We start from the raw sequence: 18,459 nt of genomic DNA, 5'->3' as shown, positions 1-18,459 counted from the left end.
TAGATTTAATTTAAAAAAAAAAAAAAAAAAATTGTAATTTTTTTTTTTTTTTTTAAATTATTATTATTTTTTTAGAACAGGCCCGCGGGCGACTCATCTGGTCCTTATGGGCGACCTGGTGCCCGCGGGCACCGCGTTGGTGACCCCTGATCAAGAGTGTCAAACAACACCAAATAATGCAAGCATCCTGCAGTCGGCTCGAGATTGGAAATTGGAAATGGACCTTGATAAAAAGCTTGTGTTTCCCCCAGAAATAATGGCTACAACACTCCGGCCAGACATGGTCCTGTGGTCTCCAACAGCAAAACTGGCTTATGTCGTGGAGCTGACAGTACCATGGGAAGAAGGGGTCGAAGAGGCTTACGAGAGGAAAAAAAACACATATTCTGACCTGGCAGCTGAAGCATCCCAGAACGGCTGGAAGACCAGCATTTTCCCAGTAGAGGTGGGGTGCAGGGGATTTATTGCCACATCTACCATCAGTCTGTTGAGGAAAATGGGGGTGAAAGGACGCTCCCTCCAACAGACTATTAAGTCCATGTCAAGAGCTGCCGAAAAAGCCAGCAACTGGCTCTGGATTAAGCGCAAGGACCCCAATTGGGCAGTAAAATGAGAGACAATGGTATGCGGTCAGGCTTAGGCCTGACTCAGGGAAAAGGACGACCCTGCCATGCAGAGTCCAACAGGATATGGAGGGTATGGCATGGAGGGGGGTGTACCTGGGACGCTAGGTACATCGTTGAGCCCTCTGGAGACGTCGTGGGCTTCAAATCAACGAAACGTCGATGAAGCACGGTGCCCACCCGAAGACCCCAATGACATACTTACCCTCCCTTTCACCACTCCACACCGACTGCTACCGTCAAGATTGTTCCTACTTACCAAAGGGATTGAAACATCTAGTTCTATTTGCTTTACTGGTTTTATATTTGAGACAGTACCGCCATACGGGTATCTTGTGATGTGCCTTTGTTAAGGCCGTTTGCTCTTCTCTGCGCCTGATGGGCAAAGCATAGGACATTCAATACATTTTGGGGGGGAATCAAAATAGGGATCTTATCACTCAATATCGTTCATAAACTGATACTATCGCTGGTGTCTGTTACGGTTTGTACAGGGAAAGAAGACGGCACAGACAGCAGAGACGTTGTTTAACTGTATATTTTTATTTATATACAATAATATGAAGTGTGAACTAATCCAAATATGTGTATGGTGTACGACTATGCGTGGCGAAGTTGGTAGAGTGGCCGTGCAATCGGAGGGTTGCTGGTTACTGGGGTTCAATCCCCACCTTCTACCATCCTAGTCACGTCCGTTGTGTCCTTGGGCAAGACACTTCACCCTTGCTCCTGATGGGTGCTGGTTAGCGCCTTGCATGGCAGCTCCCGCCATCAGTGTGTGAATGTGTGTGTGAATGGGTGAATGTGGAAATACTGTCAAAGCGCTTTGAGTACCTTGAAGGTAGAAAAGCGCTATACAAGTATAACCCATTTATCATTTATCATTTATGTGTGGGAAATAAATGTTGAGTGTTACCAGTAGTGTTGAGCGAGAGGCGGAAGTCCAAAGAGGGGCAAGGCTGGCTCAGAGGTCCGTGAGCAGGCAGGAAGTTGGGGGCAATAGAGAGGCGTCAAAGTCCGTGTCCAGGCGGGAGGTCGAGATCCAAAAGGGGCAGCCAGAGAACCAGAGGGGAACACGGGGAGACCAGACACAGACCTCGTAACGCGGGAACAGAGGTAGGCTGCTGGAAGACTACAAGGGGGACACGAGACCAATCAACACGGAGGGGGAGAAACACAGAGAGAAAGTATGCATATAGCTTGTAGAATTTCGGCTTACTGTACAGGAACAGGTAGCTACGTTCTGGCACAGGATAGCAGGTTACGCAGGCTTAAGAAGGCATGTATTCTCATCAGCGACAGGTGCGTTGATTGCTGATAATTGAATGCAGCCGCTTGGCGCAGCCGGAGTCGGCCTGGCGCGCTCTTGGAGGTGCACACAGCGCAGCGCACTAATGAACGCGCACTGGGGTGCGCTCGGGTCGTGACAGTATCAACACTACCGATTTATCATTTTGTCTTCCCTATCGTGTCAGTGGCCGCTAAACAGTAAGAGGGGAGCCCAACATTTGTGTCATAATATCTTCTCTCTAACTCTTATTAATCCACTTGTTAATTACCTGTTAATAGTTGTGTACTTTCTGCTGTAACGGGCTTCTATCTACACTTCTTGAAGTTTACTAAGCACATATTTCTTATTTCAAGCTATTTTAGCATCTGGCTTAGCAATTAGCTTATGTGTTCCTCCTTGCTGCGTGTAACATGTTTAACTTAGTTCTCCAGTGATAATAATACTTTTCTGAAATGTACAGTAGTTAATTTGCCACAATTATTAAATTAGGGGAGTGGCCCCACACAGTGTATGGAGAACAGTTAGCCGATTAGCCGCTTCTCTGACAGCTATCTCTTACAATCGGAAATAGAAATCAGCGTTTTAAAAATGAATCAGATCATAAGACCCGCTTCCCATCGATGCCCGATGCGCAACTCTGTTTATTACAGAGCCTCATATTTCACTTCTGAATTCCTGCTCATTCTTGTACTTGCACTCGACTTGACTTTTACAACCACCCTCTCAAACACACATCCACACTTAGTATATTTGTACAATGCTTGGCAGATTATTGTGAAAAGTCCTGCATGCTGTGGAGATGATTCAGTCTAAACGTATGAGTGTGCATGGCGTGTTGCATAAAGTTATGAATAGCTGAAAACAAGTCGATCAAACAGTGGTGAGAGTAGGCCTGGGCGATTATATAATCGTCATTGTTGATCGCGATTAACTTGAGTTCGATCACAATGATCTGCTGTTAGCATATTCCTCGGTCAAACATGGCAGAAATTTCTGTTACAAGTTATCGCAGTAGTAAACAGTAGGGAAGCAACGATGCTCGGTATAAACCTGCACGGAACAATCCACTTTATTGATCCTCTGTGTGTCTGTGAATGTGTGTCTGATCCTGTGTGTGTGAGTTTGTGTACATTTGCGTGTGTTTGTGTGAACGTGTTTGTGTCGGTGTGTGTGTGCGACCTCCCGTTCCACCGTCACTAAAGTCAGGCTTCTCACGACGTAATTTATGTTCAATGAGTTTGTGCCACTTCCCCTTCCACAGCTGCGAGTGCAGCCCAGAAGAACAAAATAAAGAAATATGACTAACACTATCATAGAAGTTGTAACAAAATATGTAAAAGGAGCTGCAACTTTGCTTTTAATATCTGCTGCAACTCACCAGTAATCCTGCCCTGAATTCAGACTTGTAGATAAGTATTGGTCCTGACTGAGAGAAGGCATTTTTTTATCTAAATATTTTTTAACCAGGTTTATGTGTCTGCAAAGATTCCACTCCTCTAATACAACATGTACTAAAAACTATGCAGACACTTTTTGTTCAAATCATATTTTAGTTGCACTACTCAGTGGCCTAGGGGTTCGAGTGTCCGCCCTGAGATCGGTAGGTTGTGGGTTCAAACCCCGGCCGAGTCATACCAAAGACTATAAAAATGGGACCCATTACCTCCCTGCTTGGCATTCAGCATCAAGGGTTGGCATTGGGGGTTAAATCACCAAAATTGATTCCCGGGCGCGGCACCGCTGCTGCCCACTGCTCCCCACTGCTCCCCTCACCTCCCAGGGGGTGAACAAGGGGATGGGTCAAATGCAGAGGACAAATTTCACCACACCTAGTGTGTGTGTGACAATCATTGGTACTTTAACTTTAACTTTTAACTTTAACTTAGTTTGTGGATAAAAAACATTTTGTTCCTGAAATACCGGTAATCATTAAACTTGATGTATGTGTTGGTGCACATTATTTTACAATTGTTCAAATTCAAACTGCACTTTAATGTATTTTTATTCAATAAAATATACAAAGTGTTGGTTTTAAAAACTCCACAATCTGAGTCACAGCTGGCCAAAGCACTGGTGATAAGCACTGGTGTATACAAGTAATTAAACAATACAAGTAATAATATACCATTTGAAAGTGTTGTTTAATAAATGTTGACTTGAAATAAAAGTCTTACAGTATTCACTACACCACTGATACTTTGTTTACTGCAGAATGTTTGTGATGACAAGCAAAAGCAAAAAATTGCTGCGAGGAAAAAAGTTGTTCTGTTTACCCCGACAAAACGTACCGAAAAATAAGCAAAACCGTGGCCCTAAAACAGGGTACGGACTGTAGTGTGGACTGTACCGTTGTATCTCTCGTAAACACAATCATAGATATAAATAAAATGACAGTTATCAGCTGTTAGCATATACTGCATTACTTCAATCAATCATGGTGGAAATTTTTGTTTCAAGAAACTGCAGTAGTAAACAGTAGGAATGCGGTACTCTGTAGAATCCTGCCCTAGGTGTAAGCATGTTTTCTGCATCTGACATGATGACTATACCCAATGCAAGGAACACTTCTTACATGTCTGTCTGTGTTTCTTCACCAAATCAGTCTGCATGAATAAATATTTGTGTATGTCCTTTATCATGTCACCGTGCTGTTACTCCATTGGGGTGTTGCCTATGTACATTGATTTGTTGGAAACACAGCAATTACATCACAGTAGCTATCATTACTTCGGGTGGGCCATATTTACTGCTTGATTAATTTGTATTGCTCTGCCAAAACAGGTTTATTTCTGGAAATATTTTTGTTTTCAACAGATGACGATTTCATAGTCTCGTGGTAATGACGAGAACATTGATGGTTTAACTTTATTACTTTGTTTCACATATTTGATAACGTCTGTTGCATTCCCGCCCGCCCTCCTCTTTTATATGCTACTTTCCATCTTATGGGCGTTATATATTATTGACTGTATAATTATTATTGGAAGTACTCAACAGTCTTTCAGACACCTGCTCCTATCAGACTAGTGGATAATTGGCACTTAATGCTTGCATGAAAATATTCCTCTGCCTATTTAAACCATGCAGCTGGAGAAAGATGATTGAGTTGTTATAGAAGCACAGCATCACATTTGCTTTGTAATTATACCTGCTTTCTCTACCTCTTTTCGCAGCATATTAATGTAGGGGGGAAAAGGTGAACAATTTAAAAAAGAAATTTTGCTTGCTATTTAATTTTTCATAGTAAAGAACATTCATGGTAAAACGTGACTTTCATATTAAAACTGTCTCCAGCTGCCTGCTTGACTTCAAATCATGCTCGCAGTACTTCAACTGGAGGCGAGTCACAAAATGATTTTATGCGATGGTCTGTTTGCCTTGTGGTGCTGCAGCTGGTCCATCCCTTCATTTTCCAGAGTTGTACAGCTCTGGTAATGGGTACATTCGCACCTACCTGCACAAATGTACTTCAAAATGCAACAATCAAAATAAATATGACTTACTTTACTAGGGCATGCATGTACTGTATAAATGCATTAGTTTGACCATTTAAAATCAACGATAATAAAAAGGAGATGCTTGGAAATAGCATAAAAATGCCTCAAAAACTTGGAAAAACGCGATTCATAGCGTTACTTTTTGGTGTAACCATCATGAGCATTCTGTTCAGGTATATTTCTTTTATATTTTGATAAATCATCATATTTATGTATTACTAAATTTAAATAGGTATTGATCAATCTTTAAGCTGTGTGTATTTGATTTCAGTTTGCTTTTGACATCTTATTTAGAATTGTAGTTGAAACTTTTACAACCTTGTGTTGCGCTCATGATGGCGTAACCAAACTAGATTTCATTTAATGATCTTATTTTGAACATTTATTCCCTTTTTTATATTTAGTATATTTAAATATTCATTTATAAACATTGAATACATTTCAAATATCAATAAAATGCAATTGCCTTCATCTTATAGGGTAATGTTTAGTTACACCAAGTCATGAGCGTAACACTAATCTTCATCCCTTTGACTTGTAATATCTCTAATTCTGGTGGTGTTTTATGCTTTTTTCTTTTTGGAACCTGTACTATACATATAATACAATAAAGTCCCATATAAAATTATGTTTCTAGCAATACTTTAATTTTGCCTTTGAAAGTAACACTCCAATGTCCATTAGTGGAGCTGTAAAGTTGAAAGTAACACTCCAATTAGTGGAGCTGTACACAGAGGTAAGCTGGAGCCTTTTTGAAATGACTTCGGGCATTTTTAGGTATAGCCTGGACTGGCCACAGTGTACATAGAAACAGAAAAAAGTGTGCACCTATGAGCCATTTATCGTCTCCAATTAGCCTAATATGGAAATTGACTTTTATGCAAAGCGATCGAGGAACTGACATTTTGGGGAACGATTGTACACAGACTAAACATTAAGTTTAAATAGAAATAAATTGCTGCACAATTTGTAGAATTTAATATTTTTATGGATTCTGTTTTTTTTGGTTCACATGTATTATAATATTTAACATTAATATTATATGTAATTTAATCAAATTATCAAAAGGCTTTTCAAAACCATGTTAAACGTAAATATCTCACTTGCTTTTTACAATTACCTTAATCGTTTTTATTATGAAATCCTATCAGCATACTTTTTGTGTAAAAGGAGACCAACCAGAGCTTTGCATTGTTGTATTGACTGGGGCAAAACCTGATTTATAATTTTTTTTTTTGCATGAAAAATACAGTTAAGTTCACTGTAGAATAAGTTTAATGACCGGTCACAGCTCACGTCTTATTTTGACTTTGTTGGTGTTTTCCTGTGTTTGGTGTTTTAGTTCCTGTTTAGCGCTCTTTCTTGGGTTGTACTTCCTGTCGGAGCGATGGCTCTCCACACCTGCTTTCAATGAAAAATTAAGTCTGTTTATATTGAGCCGTTCCTGCATTCTGTTGTCGGGACGTTGTGTTTGTATTCGCACTTCTTCCGAGAGGTAAACGGTTACTTTAAAGCCTGTTTTAGTTCTTTTTTTATTGCATAGCCTTCCCTTTGCTCCAGTGCATCTCCTGCTGCACTCGTCTAGGTTTTTTTTTTGCCTAGGATAAAATTCCTTTTTTTCCTGCACGTCGTCTTCTGTTACCTTCTGCAAATTGGGATCTCAACTACCACCGCTACAATGCGACTCGAACATCACAAAGATGCTTAATTTTCTGCCTAAATCCAACTACTTTTTTGTGAGAACACGTTAGAGGGGAGAGAGAGCGCATGAAGCAAGGTTAAAATGAAGAATTTACAAATCATAATCATATAATCCAGTAAGAATATCCTCCCGGAATTTCACAGCCAGTGTCCGTGGCCTTGTAGCACTTTGGTCCCAAATCAAATAAGTGTCACCGTGCAATTTGTGGAAAATCCATACTTATAGGAGTCATTTTAGTGACACAAAGCCCTTTGTCTCATTGTAATAACCGATCAGCACTGACAAGGGACCGTTGTGTCGGTCAATTTTAGCATGCATATTGTCTGGTGTAGCGCTACACCATTCCTCTCCAGTACAGTGTGTATATTGTTTAGGGGTGTTGGAATGCACTGGATGTCCTGTGTCGTAGGAGACGCCTAGCAAAGCTCCACTTTCATCTGAAAGAATGAAAGAAGCAGCTTTTATTGTAATCTTGAGGAGAACATCTATTTAGTTTGGATACAGGCAAAAAAAAAACTGTAAAATAAAATCCATCTTTATAAAGAATCACTGTTACCTTGCTCTTTTATGTGTGGAGCTTGCAAGTCGTCTCTGTGGTTATTTGTTTTTTTTTCTTCTTTTCACACTTGCCTCCCAAAAACCTTGTTTCAGTGAACAACACACATTGCTTGCAGGTGTAAAAAATGTTGTATGTGTCAGCCCTTGGGTACTTCACTTGGGATAGGTTCAGCTATCTTTGTGACCATAACACAATAAACACTAAAATACATACAAATAATTTATTGATGGATGGATGATAAACTGAAAAAACCATAGATGGGATAAGAGGGCAGGGTTTATTTACTCCAGTAGAACTTGGTTGCAGCCCACACATGCAGTTATACATAGATCTACTGTACACAAGAATTCAATGTTATAAGGTAGGCTCGGTGCCATTTTTTTTGTATTTTACCATTTATACTAAGAATGGGAAGATTAACCAGTTATCATCAAACCGTGGACGTGCGTATGAGGGATACAGATGTATCATTGGGTAGCTGGAAAGGGGAACTGCACTGTTATTGCAATTTTGAACATCATTACTCAAACATTAAGGACATGCAGCTGTCTCATTTCTGTGCATTCTAAATGGTAATAAACTACTAGCAAGAGGCGGAGAACAGTGCAGGTTTTGGGGATTCAATCTATTTCGTCTATAACGCCCTGTAAAAAACATTCAACAACGTTCTCATATACATGCTGTCAGTATGTACTGTATGTAATGTAGTAACAGACACATGCATAATACCATGTAATATTAACATAGTTTGGTCATTTTAAGCATTACCGGAACTTATTTCTTGGGCGCATTGATTTGACAGAGCGCATATCAACAAACGCTATATCCTTAAACAATAACAACTACTAATCATAGCAGACTTCATAAGACTACTTTGGAACAAATGATGATCCAGAATCTTACAGTATATTTTTTCAAACTGAGTATAAGGAGGATGCTCTACAAGTTTTACAAGCTGGATGCTAAGCATACCCAGCTTTAGTGAAACACTAAGCATCATGTAGCAGTATTGCTAAGTGATAAATTAAATACAAAGTACAAACATAATAAGACGGTTGCTTACAATGTCCGCTCTGACCGGGATACCAACTGATGGGATGTTTATATCTTCCAGCACTAGACCCATTTAGATGATGAGTTCATCCTGATCCTCACTCCTTAGGTGAAAAATGCTGGGATAAAACGACCATCTTACCGCGTCCTCCTAGCAATTTCTTCGGATCTAAGTTGAATTTCCAAGTTGACCAACTTCTTGCCTGTGGCCAAAACCTTCTGTTATACAAGTACGAGACATGATTTATAATCTATCTGAACTTTTCCAAACTCAGGTGCGATTTGGCAGCAGCTGAGTACTGAGCTTACATTTCTGTGAGCAAGGAACTGTTACTAAAAGTAGTTCATTAGTGTTAGCGCTTACAGTAACAATGTCGCTTTAGCTTGCTTAATACATAGGTCATGGCATGTACAAAACCCAAAACCAGTGAAGTTGGCACGTTGTGTAAATCGTCAATAAAAACTGAATACAATGATTTGCAAATCCTTTTCAACCTATATTCAATTGAATAGACTGCAAAGACAAGATATTTAACGTTCAAACTAGAAAACTTTATTGTTTGCAAATATTAGGTCATTTGGAATTTGATGCATGCAACATGTTTCAAAAAAGCTGGCACAAGTGGCAAAAAAGACTGAGAAAGTTGAGGAATGCTCATCAAACACTTATTTGGAACATCCCACAGGTGAACAGGCTAATTGGGAACAGGTGGGTGCTATGATTGGGTATAAAAGCAGCTTCCATGAAATGCTCAGTCATTCACAAACAAGGATAGGGCGAGGGTCACCACTTTGTGAACAAATGCGTAAGCAAATTGTCCGACAGTTTAAGAACAACATTTCTCAACAAGCTATTGCAAGGAATTTTCAGATTTCAACATCTACGGTCCATAATATCATCAAAAGGTTCAGAGAATCTGGAGAAATCACTGCACGTAAGCGATGATATTACGGACCTTTGATCCCTCAGACGGTACTGCATCAAAAAGCGACATCAGTGTGTTAAGGATATCACCACATGGGCTCAGGAACACTTCAGAAAACCCCTGTCAGTAACTACAGTTGGTCGCTACACCTGTAAGTGCAAGTTAAAACTCTACTGTGCAAAGCGAAAGCCATTTATTAACAACACCCAGAAACAACAGCACGGTGGGCACAGGAGTTAGTGCGTGTGCCTCACAATACAAAGGTCTTGGATTCGATCCTGGGCTCGGCATCCTTCTGTGTGGAGTTTGTATGTTCTCCCCGTGACTGTGTGGGTTCCCTTCCGGGTACTCCGGCTTCCTCCCACTTCCAAAGACATGCACCTGGGGATAGGTTGATTGGCAACACTAAATTGGCCCTAGTGTGTGAATGTGAGTGTGAATGTTGTCTGTCTATCTGTGTTGGCCCTGCGATGAGGTAGCGACTTGTCCAGGGTGTACCCAGCCTCTCACCCGAATGCAGCTGAGATAGGCTCCGGCACCCCCCGTGACCCCGAAAGGGACAGGTGGTAGAAAATAGATGGATGGATGGACCCAGACACGCCACCGTCTTCGCTGGGACCGAGCTCATCTAAGATGGACTGATGCAAAGTGGAAAAGTTTTCAGTGGTCTGACGAGTCTACCTTTCAAATTGTTTTTGGAAACTGTAGATGTCGTGTCCTCCGGACCAAAGAGAAAAAGAACCATCCGGATTGTTATAGGCGCAAAGTTCAAAAGCCAGCATCTGTGATGCTATGGGGGTGTATAAGTGCCCAAGGCATGGGTAACTTACACATCTGTGAAGGCACCATTAATGCTGAAAGGTACATACAGGTTTTGGAGCAACATATGTTGCCATCCAAGCAATGTTATCTTAGACGCCCCTGCTTATTTCAGCAAGACAATGCCAAGCCACATGTTACAACAGCGTGGCTTCATAGTAAAGGAGTGCGGGTACTAGACTGGCCTGCCTGTAGTCCAGACCTGTCTGTCATTGAAAATGTGTGGCGCAATATTAAACTTAAGCTGTACATCAAGCAAGAATGGGAAATAATTCCACCTAAAAAGGTCTCCTCAGTTCCCAAACGTTTACTGAGTGCTGTTAAAAGGAAAAACCATGTATAACATAGTGGTACAAATGCCTCTGTGCCAACTTTTTGCAATGTGTTTCTGCCATTAAATTCTAAGTTAATGATTATTTGCCAAAAATAATTTAGTTCCTCAGTTCGAACATTAAATATCTTGTCTTTGCAGTCCATTCAATTGAATATAAGTTGAAAAGTATTTTCAAATCATTGTTTTCTGTTTTTATTTATGAATTACACAACGTGCCAACTTCACTGGTTTTGGGTTTTATAAATGTTTTTTAAGTTTCAAGTTTTATTCACAATACCATAGAACAATTACAATAGTAGTGAATATCATTTATAGATGTTGGTAAGTGAAAGGGTTCCCCAAATAAGCTAGAAGAAGCTTTTGACAGGGGGTCCAGAGGGCAGTATATACATGGAATGATGAAACATGGTAGCAAGCACAACAACAACACTATATGACAAACACAAGATAATAGTACTAAAGCACGCATACGCATACATACATACATTCATTCAACCATGCAAAACCCAACAGTAGTCAACCCCACATGAGGCATTAGAGATAGGTGGTTAATAGGTAAGTTTTCAGTTTCTTTTTGAAGTTGGAGAATGGATGCCGCATCTTGAGGCTCTCATTAAGCCGGTTCCAAATCTTTGGTCCCCTGCATACAACACTTCAAGCGGTACAAGCCAGTAGACGATGTTTACCTGATATCAGATCTAAGTTACGAGTGTTGTGGACATGCTGGGGATGGTAGATAGGAACCAAGCTACAGAGCCTAAGATTCAGCCTGTGAATGACTTGATAGGTTAAACAAGCATTTTGATAAATATTGAACTCTTTCAGTCTTAAGAGATGATAATTATGGAATATATGTCGAGTGGGGGCATTAAACTTGGACCATGACAGGGCCTGTATGATTTTCTTTTGCATGGATTCTAATTTGTGAAGGTAGGTAGGGAAGGTGTTACACCAGATGACATTACAGTAGTTAAGATGTGGTTCATAGAGAGTTTTATATAGAGTATATAGAGCATACAGGGGAAGATAATGACGAAGGTGAAAGAACAGGCCAACATATTTGGATAATTTGTTTAACAGATGGCTAATGTGACATTTGAAATTGAGGTATTCGTCAATGATGACTCCCAGTATTTCCTGCCCATTGATGTTGATATGGCAGTGCTCAGTATTTGTCCGGTTTTTATTAGAATGAAATAGAATAACATTTGTTTTATTAACATTAAGTGAGAGCGTATTGCATTTGAACCAGGAATCCACTTTCACAAGCTCTGAATTGACAGTTACTTGTAGATCGTGTAGGCTCCTGTGTGAGTTAAACAAATTTGTATTATCAGCAAAAATTATTTTATGAAAAGTTTCGGAGGAGTTTACAAAATCATTTATGTATAGGATAAAAAGGAGAGGCCCCAAGATGGATCTCTGGGGAACCCCATAATTTATGGTCATACAGGGTGAATTGTGATCATTGACGCATACACATTGTTGCCTTCCGTATAGGTAAGAACGGAACCAATCGAGAGGTACCCCTCTGACACCATAGTGTCTCATTTTGTAACACAGTCGTCCCTCGCCACATTGTGCTTTGATGTTTGCAACTTTAAAAAAAATAAAATTGTATTTAAGTATTTTCATGCATAAAAATGGCTAAATGAATTGAAAAATATATAAATACTAATAGTATTGGGCATGGGATGAGACCGGGTCTTCATTTATATTATTATGTCTACTATATTGGATTAAACGAGTCTAAAGGTGACTATGTTGGTGTTATTTCATGTCTAATAATGTCAAAAACTATTTAGAAGGTCGAAGTTCGAGCTATGACAGTATTTGATTTACTATTACTAATTAATTACTTCGCGGGAAGTCATTTACCACAATTAACAGTGATTAAATGAGGGACGACTGTGCATGTACTGTATAATAAAAAATAAATATATATATATATATATACATACACACAAAGGTATGTATCACCAATGTGTTTGCCTTGGAAGAATTAGTGTTTTCATAAATAACTAAACAATGCAGTTGCTCCACCTCTGTGGCCTCAAGTGAAAAGCAGCAGCACTTCTTCTTGCAGAACCCTTTCATTTCCATCAAGAATTGACTATAAAAAAATATATATAAATTTCTGCTCTGTAATAATAACTTACCCTGTACACAGTTTCTCAGCAGTGAAAGAAAGTTGAACACCTCTCCATGCCTGCAAACTCTTAAAATAACTTGCAATCACAGCCTGAGTGTATGGACATGGAAAAGGAAGGTTGTATGAATATTAGACTGATTCATACTGCTTATGTCCATGAATCAGGCTTTAAGCAAAATAGCTCCCATCAGACCAAAAGAGACTGTACTCTAACCTTATAGTGTCTTGGATGGAGGGGGTGGAGGGCGCTCCTCCTTCCTCACATCGGTCGCTCGCCTCAGGTACACGTCCTTGACCTCCGAGTGTCAACTTTACTGTGGATACTTGTCTTTGTTTGCTGTGAACTCTTGCGAGCTGTTCCTTATCTGACCCTGTTGTATTATCAGCAAAAATTATTTTATGAAAAGTTTCGGAGGAGTTTACAAAATCATTTATGTATAGGATAAAAAGGAGAGGCCCCAAGATGGATCTCTGGGGAACCCCATAATTTATGGTCATACAGGGTGAATTGTGATCATTGACGCATACACATTGTTGCCTTCCGTATAGGTAAGAACGGAACCAATCGAGAGGTACCCCTCTGACACCATAGTGATATAGCTTATATAATAAAATCTCAAAGTCTATTGTGTCAAAGGCCTTGGACAGATCCAAAAAAATGCCAATACCGCATTTTCCTTCCTCAATACAGTCATTGATCTTTTCCAAGAGGTCGAGTATAGCCATATAGGTGGTGCTTTTTTTACGAAAACCATATTGGGAGGGGACAAGGATATGTAGTTTTCTAGAAATTAGAGACTCCCATTACCTGCTTAGTTAGCCGCCTCTTACTAGCAGTTTTTCACTATCTAGAATGCACATAAAAGGGCAAGATGTGGGTTCTTGTCTTGGCCGTAATTGCCTCACCATTCCCCTATGGTGTCTTGTTGATCAGTAAAGGTTCATTCTGGTTCAAATGTTGTTATTTTCAGGACCCTGAACGCAGCATCAGAAAGGGCGCTGGTTCGTCAAAGGCGCTCATTGTGTTGTGTGCCATGCAGGCCCAAGCCCATACATGACCCTGTTGTTTCTGCAGCAGGAACGGGTGAGACAGATACGAACCAGAACAATGGCTGCATCTCGGAGAAGCCAGCGGTGACTGACTCCACGGGCGCTGAGGGCCCCGCCTCGCCATGGACCCCCGCCAGCACAGCTGACCCTGACGCCGCCACGCCACGCCCCCACCTGGTCCGCCTCTTCTCCCGAGATGCCCCGGGCCGGGAGGACAACACCTTCAAAGACCGACCCTCTGAATCGGACGAGCTGCAGACTATCCAGGAGCACAGCGGAGCGGCTTCAGAGTGCGGGTCGGAGAGTGCCGAACAGGACCTAGACTAGGCTAGCCTTTCCTCCCTCCCTCTCCTCCGTGGGCTTGCTTCCATCCTGCGCCATTTATACTCTCTGGCTCCAAAGAGAGACGCCATCCCCACTTCTAACTAATATACCACCGAACACGACTACCACAAGCATGGCATCCGCAAGCAGCTCTGCACAGGCCGCCTTTGGTCTGGGCCGCAGGAAGAAGAACCCCGGTGTTCTGGATCAGATTGGAAAATTCTTTGGCGGGGACAAGAAGAAGAAAAGCAAGGTGAGAAAGCAGAGAGCGTTCAGGGGAAAAGTATTTGTTCTTTCTACTTATTCGCTTCCAGAACCAGTTTTTACTTCCAAAGCTTTAACAAATCTTGAAACAGTTGAATGCGACACACAAAAAAGTTATTCTACTCCATTGTATTTTGGTTCGTTATTTTTGATTGTGAATTTTCTGAAAAGCTTTTTTTTTTTGCTGGGGTTGTTTTGCTTTCACTGTATTACGTGTTTACAATGATTCTGAATCAATTATGAATATGTTTGTATATTGTGTTTTTGTTAAGATGGTACTGAAATTAGGGTGTTATTCATTTTTATTTAAACATCTGTTGTACTGGATTTAAGAACCGACATATTTCAGGGTTGGGACTTCCCAATGTATTTAAATGTTTTGCCAATATTATTATATAGCTGTTTTTTTTCTTCTCTGTCTTTGAGCTGATTCTCGACATTTGCAATAGTCTTACAAAGCAAGTTAATATGTACATGTAAGATCAAATATAAATAATAATAATGATCTATAAGAGTAGAAACACTCATACCATTGCCAATTGAGGAGCATATTGTTGCAGTCCAACAAATTGCTGAAATTATGTTTTTTTTATATAATTAAACAACCAAGTATGCTTATTATTGGACAATTCAACTGTACTAATTATGTATTGGAAGTTTATGGACAATAATTTTGCCATTATACACCACCATAATGCTTTTTTGACATTTTAAAGTACAAACTTTCACCTTTTAGTTCAAGAGGTTCCACAGAGATATTTCAGTTGTGTCGGACATAAATGCATTTAGTTGTTAGTTTGATGTCGGAAGGCGTCAGACTAGGAGTTGCCGTTTGTCTCAGTTAGGCGGCTGACCCGAAATAACGAGTTGCATGCAATCCAACCTGACCTGCAAGTCCCGCTAAAACACACGCACGCAACAAAATGATAATGTAACAACGTTACAAAGCAGTGTGTGTAAAAAACGTATGATATAGAAACCATTGTATAGGTTTTTAAATCTTTAGGTTTTCAAATATTTAATGTGCACATGTGATGGCAATGATTGACAGTCGCTTAATGTGCAATTTTTAACCCATTTTAACTTCTAATTGTGAAAAATAGAGGCATTTATTTGTTCACTCAATTCTCCTAAACCAATTTGGCCAATAGTGTGTTCCTATTTTTTTGGTTTAAATAGTGCTGTTAAACAAAAAAAATGTAAAACTCAGATTAAGCTTTTTTTTTTTTTTAATAAATCATGATTAATCACAGTAAATTACTTGCATATTTAAATTAACTTAAAAAAGGCCCTCATATTTTTGCACAAATGTAATTTTATTATCACAATGTCATACATAAACATTTTTTAAATGTTCTACTTGAATGCACAACATTTATTTGCTCAAGTTTTGCTAAGAGTTTTATCTGAAGTCCCGTCAGGGTGTATTTTCAGGCTAAGTTTGCCTCCGAGCACACCACCACTCCTCTTTGCGCTGGCGTGTGCATTGACCTAATCACTGACCGTATAAAAATATGCATTTTTTTTATGATTAATCATTAACTTTGGAGATGAATAAAGTATCAAACGTTTTACCTTTAATTTAAATTTGGTGACAAACAGCAGCTTCAAGGAAGTAATTTACATCAAATTATTTAAGTATTACAACTGTTTTTTTCAGACTACAGAGCGCAAACTAAATTTGTTTTCATATATTGGCCGCATCTGATTATAAGCCGCAGATGTATACGTTGCGAAATGAGTTATATTTTGTAAATGTTTATTTACATACCTTAACTGTTTCCAAACTGTGCCTGTAACACAAGAGTAAATTGGCTGATAAGAAAAAAACAGGAGTCATCGTCATAAACCCACTAGCTGCGGAAGCTAGCGCTCCAATCAGCTAAACAGACTCAATAACTCCACGGTGACGTTTTGGTGAATTCATGAAACTGAAACTGAAACAATGCCATTTTAAGTCAATAATACTGACTCAGCCACTCGTAAAGGTGTTAGTATATTAGCTAATGCTAACGATGGTAGCTTCATTACATTACGATAACGCGTACAAATATACATGAAAATACTCCTACAGACATCACACATGGGGCGGTTTTAGTAAGCAAGAATTGTTTTAGTTATCTTGTAAAACTTACAGACATTGGTTGGAGTGTAAATGAAGAATCCATTTGAGTAGAGAAGCGTTGTGGACGGCTAGAAGACCGAACGGCAATTGTACTTTCGGTTCGTAGCTCAGTCACGGGCAATGCATCACCTGAAGGGGGCAAACTCATCCAAACGATGGCACCATAGCACAAACAACAACACACCTATTCAGTGGGTTTGCTAAGTCTATTTACATTAAAAATCCATAAATTAACCACACCCTTTTACAAGCTGCAGGGATCAAAGCGTAGGATAAAAGGCCAATTAACATCTAAACGTCCTCCAATAAGCACACATGCTTGTGTTTTAGTGAAGTCATTTACAAAAGGTAAACATGGTAGGCTATATGCTATTTAGCAGCTACACAACAGCTGAGCACATAATCACACAAAAGCTAGACATGCGTAATTGTCCTTAATTAAACAAAGTTGCTGTAAAAAACATGACATGTCAATACAGACACATATCAAATAATTATAGTTACACATAGAAAGTCTCCAGTAACAAACATGTCCGCATCATTCAACTTACTGCGTCATGGGCATAACTTAATTATTTTGACCACTCTGCATTGCCAAAAAAAACCAAATTAACGCTGCACTTCAAAGGCATAAGTCTGTCTTAAGTTACTCATACCTGTAATTGTTCTTGGAGTAATTTCACTTGATCAAGCTTTTTATAACATTCCATGAGTCGTGCTGATATCGGATTAATACATGTATCGGCCAAAAATCAATAATATTCAAATAATACTGAACCCCTGCAATTGTAGTCTGCATAAAAAATATATTTTTGTGAAACCTTTTAATGCTCAAAGTCAAAACTTGAATCACATTTTGAATATTTTAACTTAAATCCGTTGTGGTGGTGCATACATATAATATATATATATATATATATATATATATATATATATATATATATATATATATATATATATTATAACATTGTCAAAATACTTCTGGATATAAAATATATTGTTATTCAGAGTTTCCAATTACGCTGCAAAGAGGAAGTAGGTGTTTTTCACACAGTTTTACTTGATGAAACATGACAAAAAAGCTATTATACCTCTTTTTTCCTAATGGACAAACGTATTGTTTTAAATGAATTGTCGCTGCAGAGCACCTGTCAGGGTGCTGCTGAAAGATGAACGTGAGGAAATGCCTAAGAAGCGTGAAAATATGCATCTTCTCCGCACCTGATGTCCATTTGGAAAAGGTGTTCTGAGATAAAATCAGGAGAACTTTACATTTTTCTTTAGGTTAATCAGATGTTTTGTTTTGGATTGTACACGTCAAATTGCAGGAAAAACTCCAGAAACAAATTTTGCTGCAGTATTTAATGTTCTCATTTTGTAACACAGTCGTCCCTCGCCACATTGTGCTTTGATGTTTGCAACTTAAAAAAAAAAAAAAATGTATTTAAGTATTTTCATGCATAAAAATGGCTAAATGAATTGAAAAATATATAAATACTAATAGTATTGGGCATGGGATGAGACCGGGTCTTCATTTATATTATTATGTCTACTATATTGGATTAAACGAGTCTAAAGGTGACTATGTTGGTGTTATTTCATGTCTAATAATGTCAAAAACTATTTAGAAGGTCGAAGTTCGAGCTATGACAGTATTTGATTTACTATTACTAATTAATTACTTCGCGGGAAGTCATTTACCACAATTAACAGTGATTAAATGAGGGACGACTGTGCGTG

General features: G+C 39.2%; 2 protein-coding genes across 7 annotated transcripts in view; both read left to right on the top strand.

Moving 5' to 3' along the window:
* LOC133660260 (myelin basic protein-like) overlaps window positions 1-14,333 on the top strand; it is a 74,738-nt gene extending 60,405 nt beyond the window's left edge. The window contains exon 4 of one of the 2 annotated variants that reach the window (XM_062063570.1): window positions 14,035-14,333. In XM_062063570.1, coding sequence (XP_061919554.1) covers window positions 14,035-14,333 — 299 coding nt within the window. Of the gene's footprint in view, window positions 1-14,031 lie in introns of both variants that reach the window. The other variant, XM_062063569.1, reaches the window with a different exon arrangement.
* LOC133660261 (myelin basic protein-like) overlaps window positions 14,323-18,459 on the top strand; it is a 48,251-nt gene continuing 44,114 nt past the window's right edge. For all 5 annotated transcript variants that reach the window (XM_062063574.1, XM_062063573.1, XM_062063575.1 and 2 more), the window contains exon 1: window positions 14,323-14,583. In XM_062063574.1, coding sequence (XP_061919558.1) covers window positions 14,464-14,583 — 120 coding nt within the window. In that variant the 5' untranslated portion in view covers window positions 14,323-14,463. The remainder of the gene's footprint in view (window positions 14,584-18,459) is intronic.

The sequence above is a fragment of the Entelurus aequoreus genome, linkage group LG11, assembly GCF_033978785.1.
Source record: "Entelurus aequoreus isolate RoL-2023_Sb linkage group LG11, RoL_Eaeq_v1.1, whole genome shotgun sequence".
Lineage (NCBI taxonomy): Eukaryota > Metazoa > Chordata > Actinopteri > Syngnathiformes > Syngnathidae > Entelurus > Entelurus aequoreus.
Note: the sequence above shows the minus strand (reverse complement) of the source record. Positions and strands in the feature narration are given on the sequence as shown.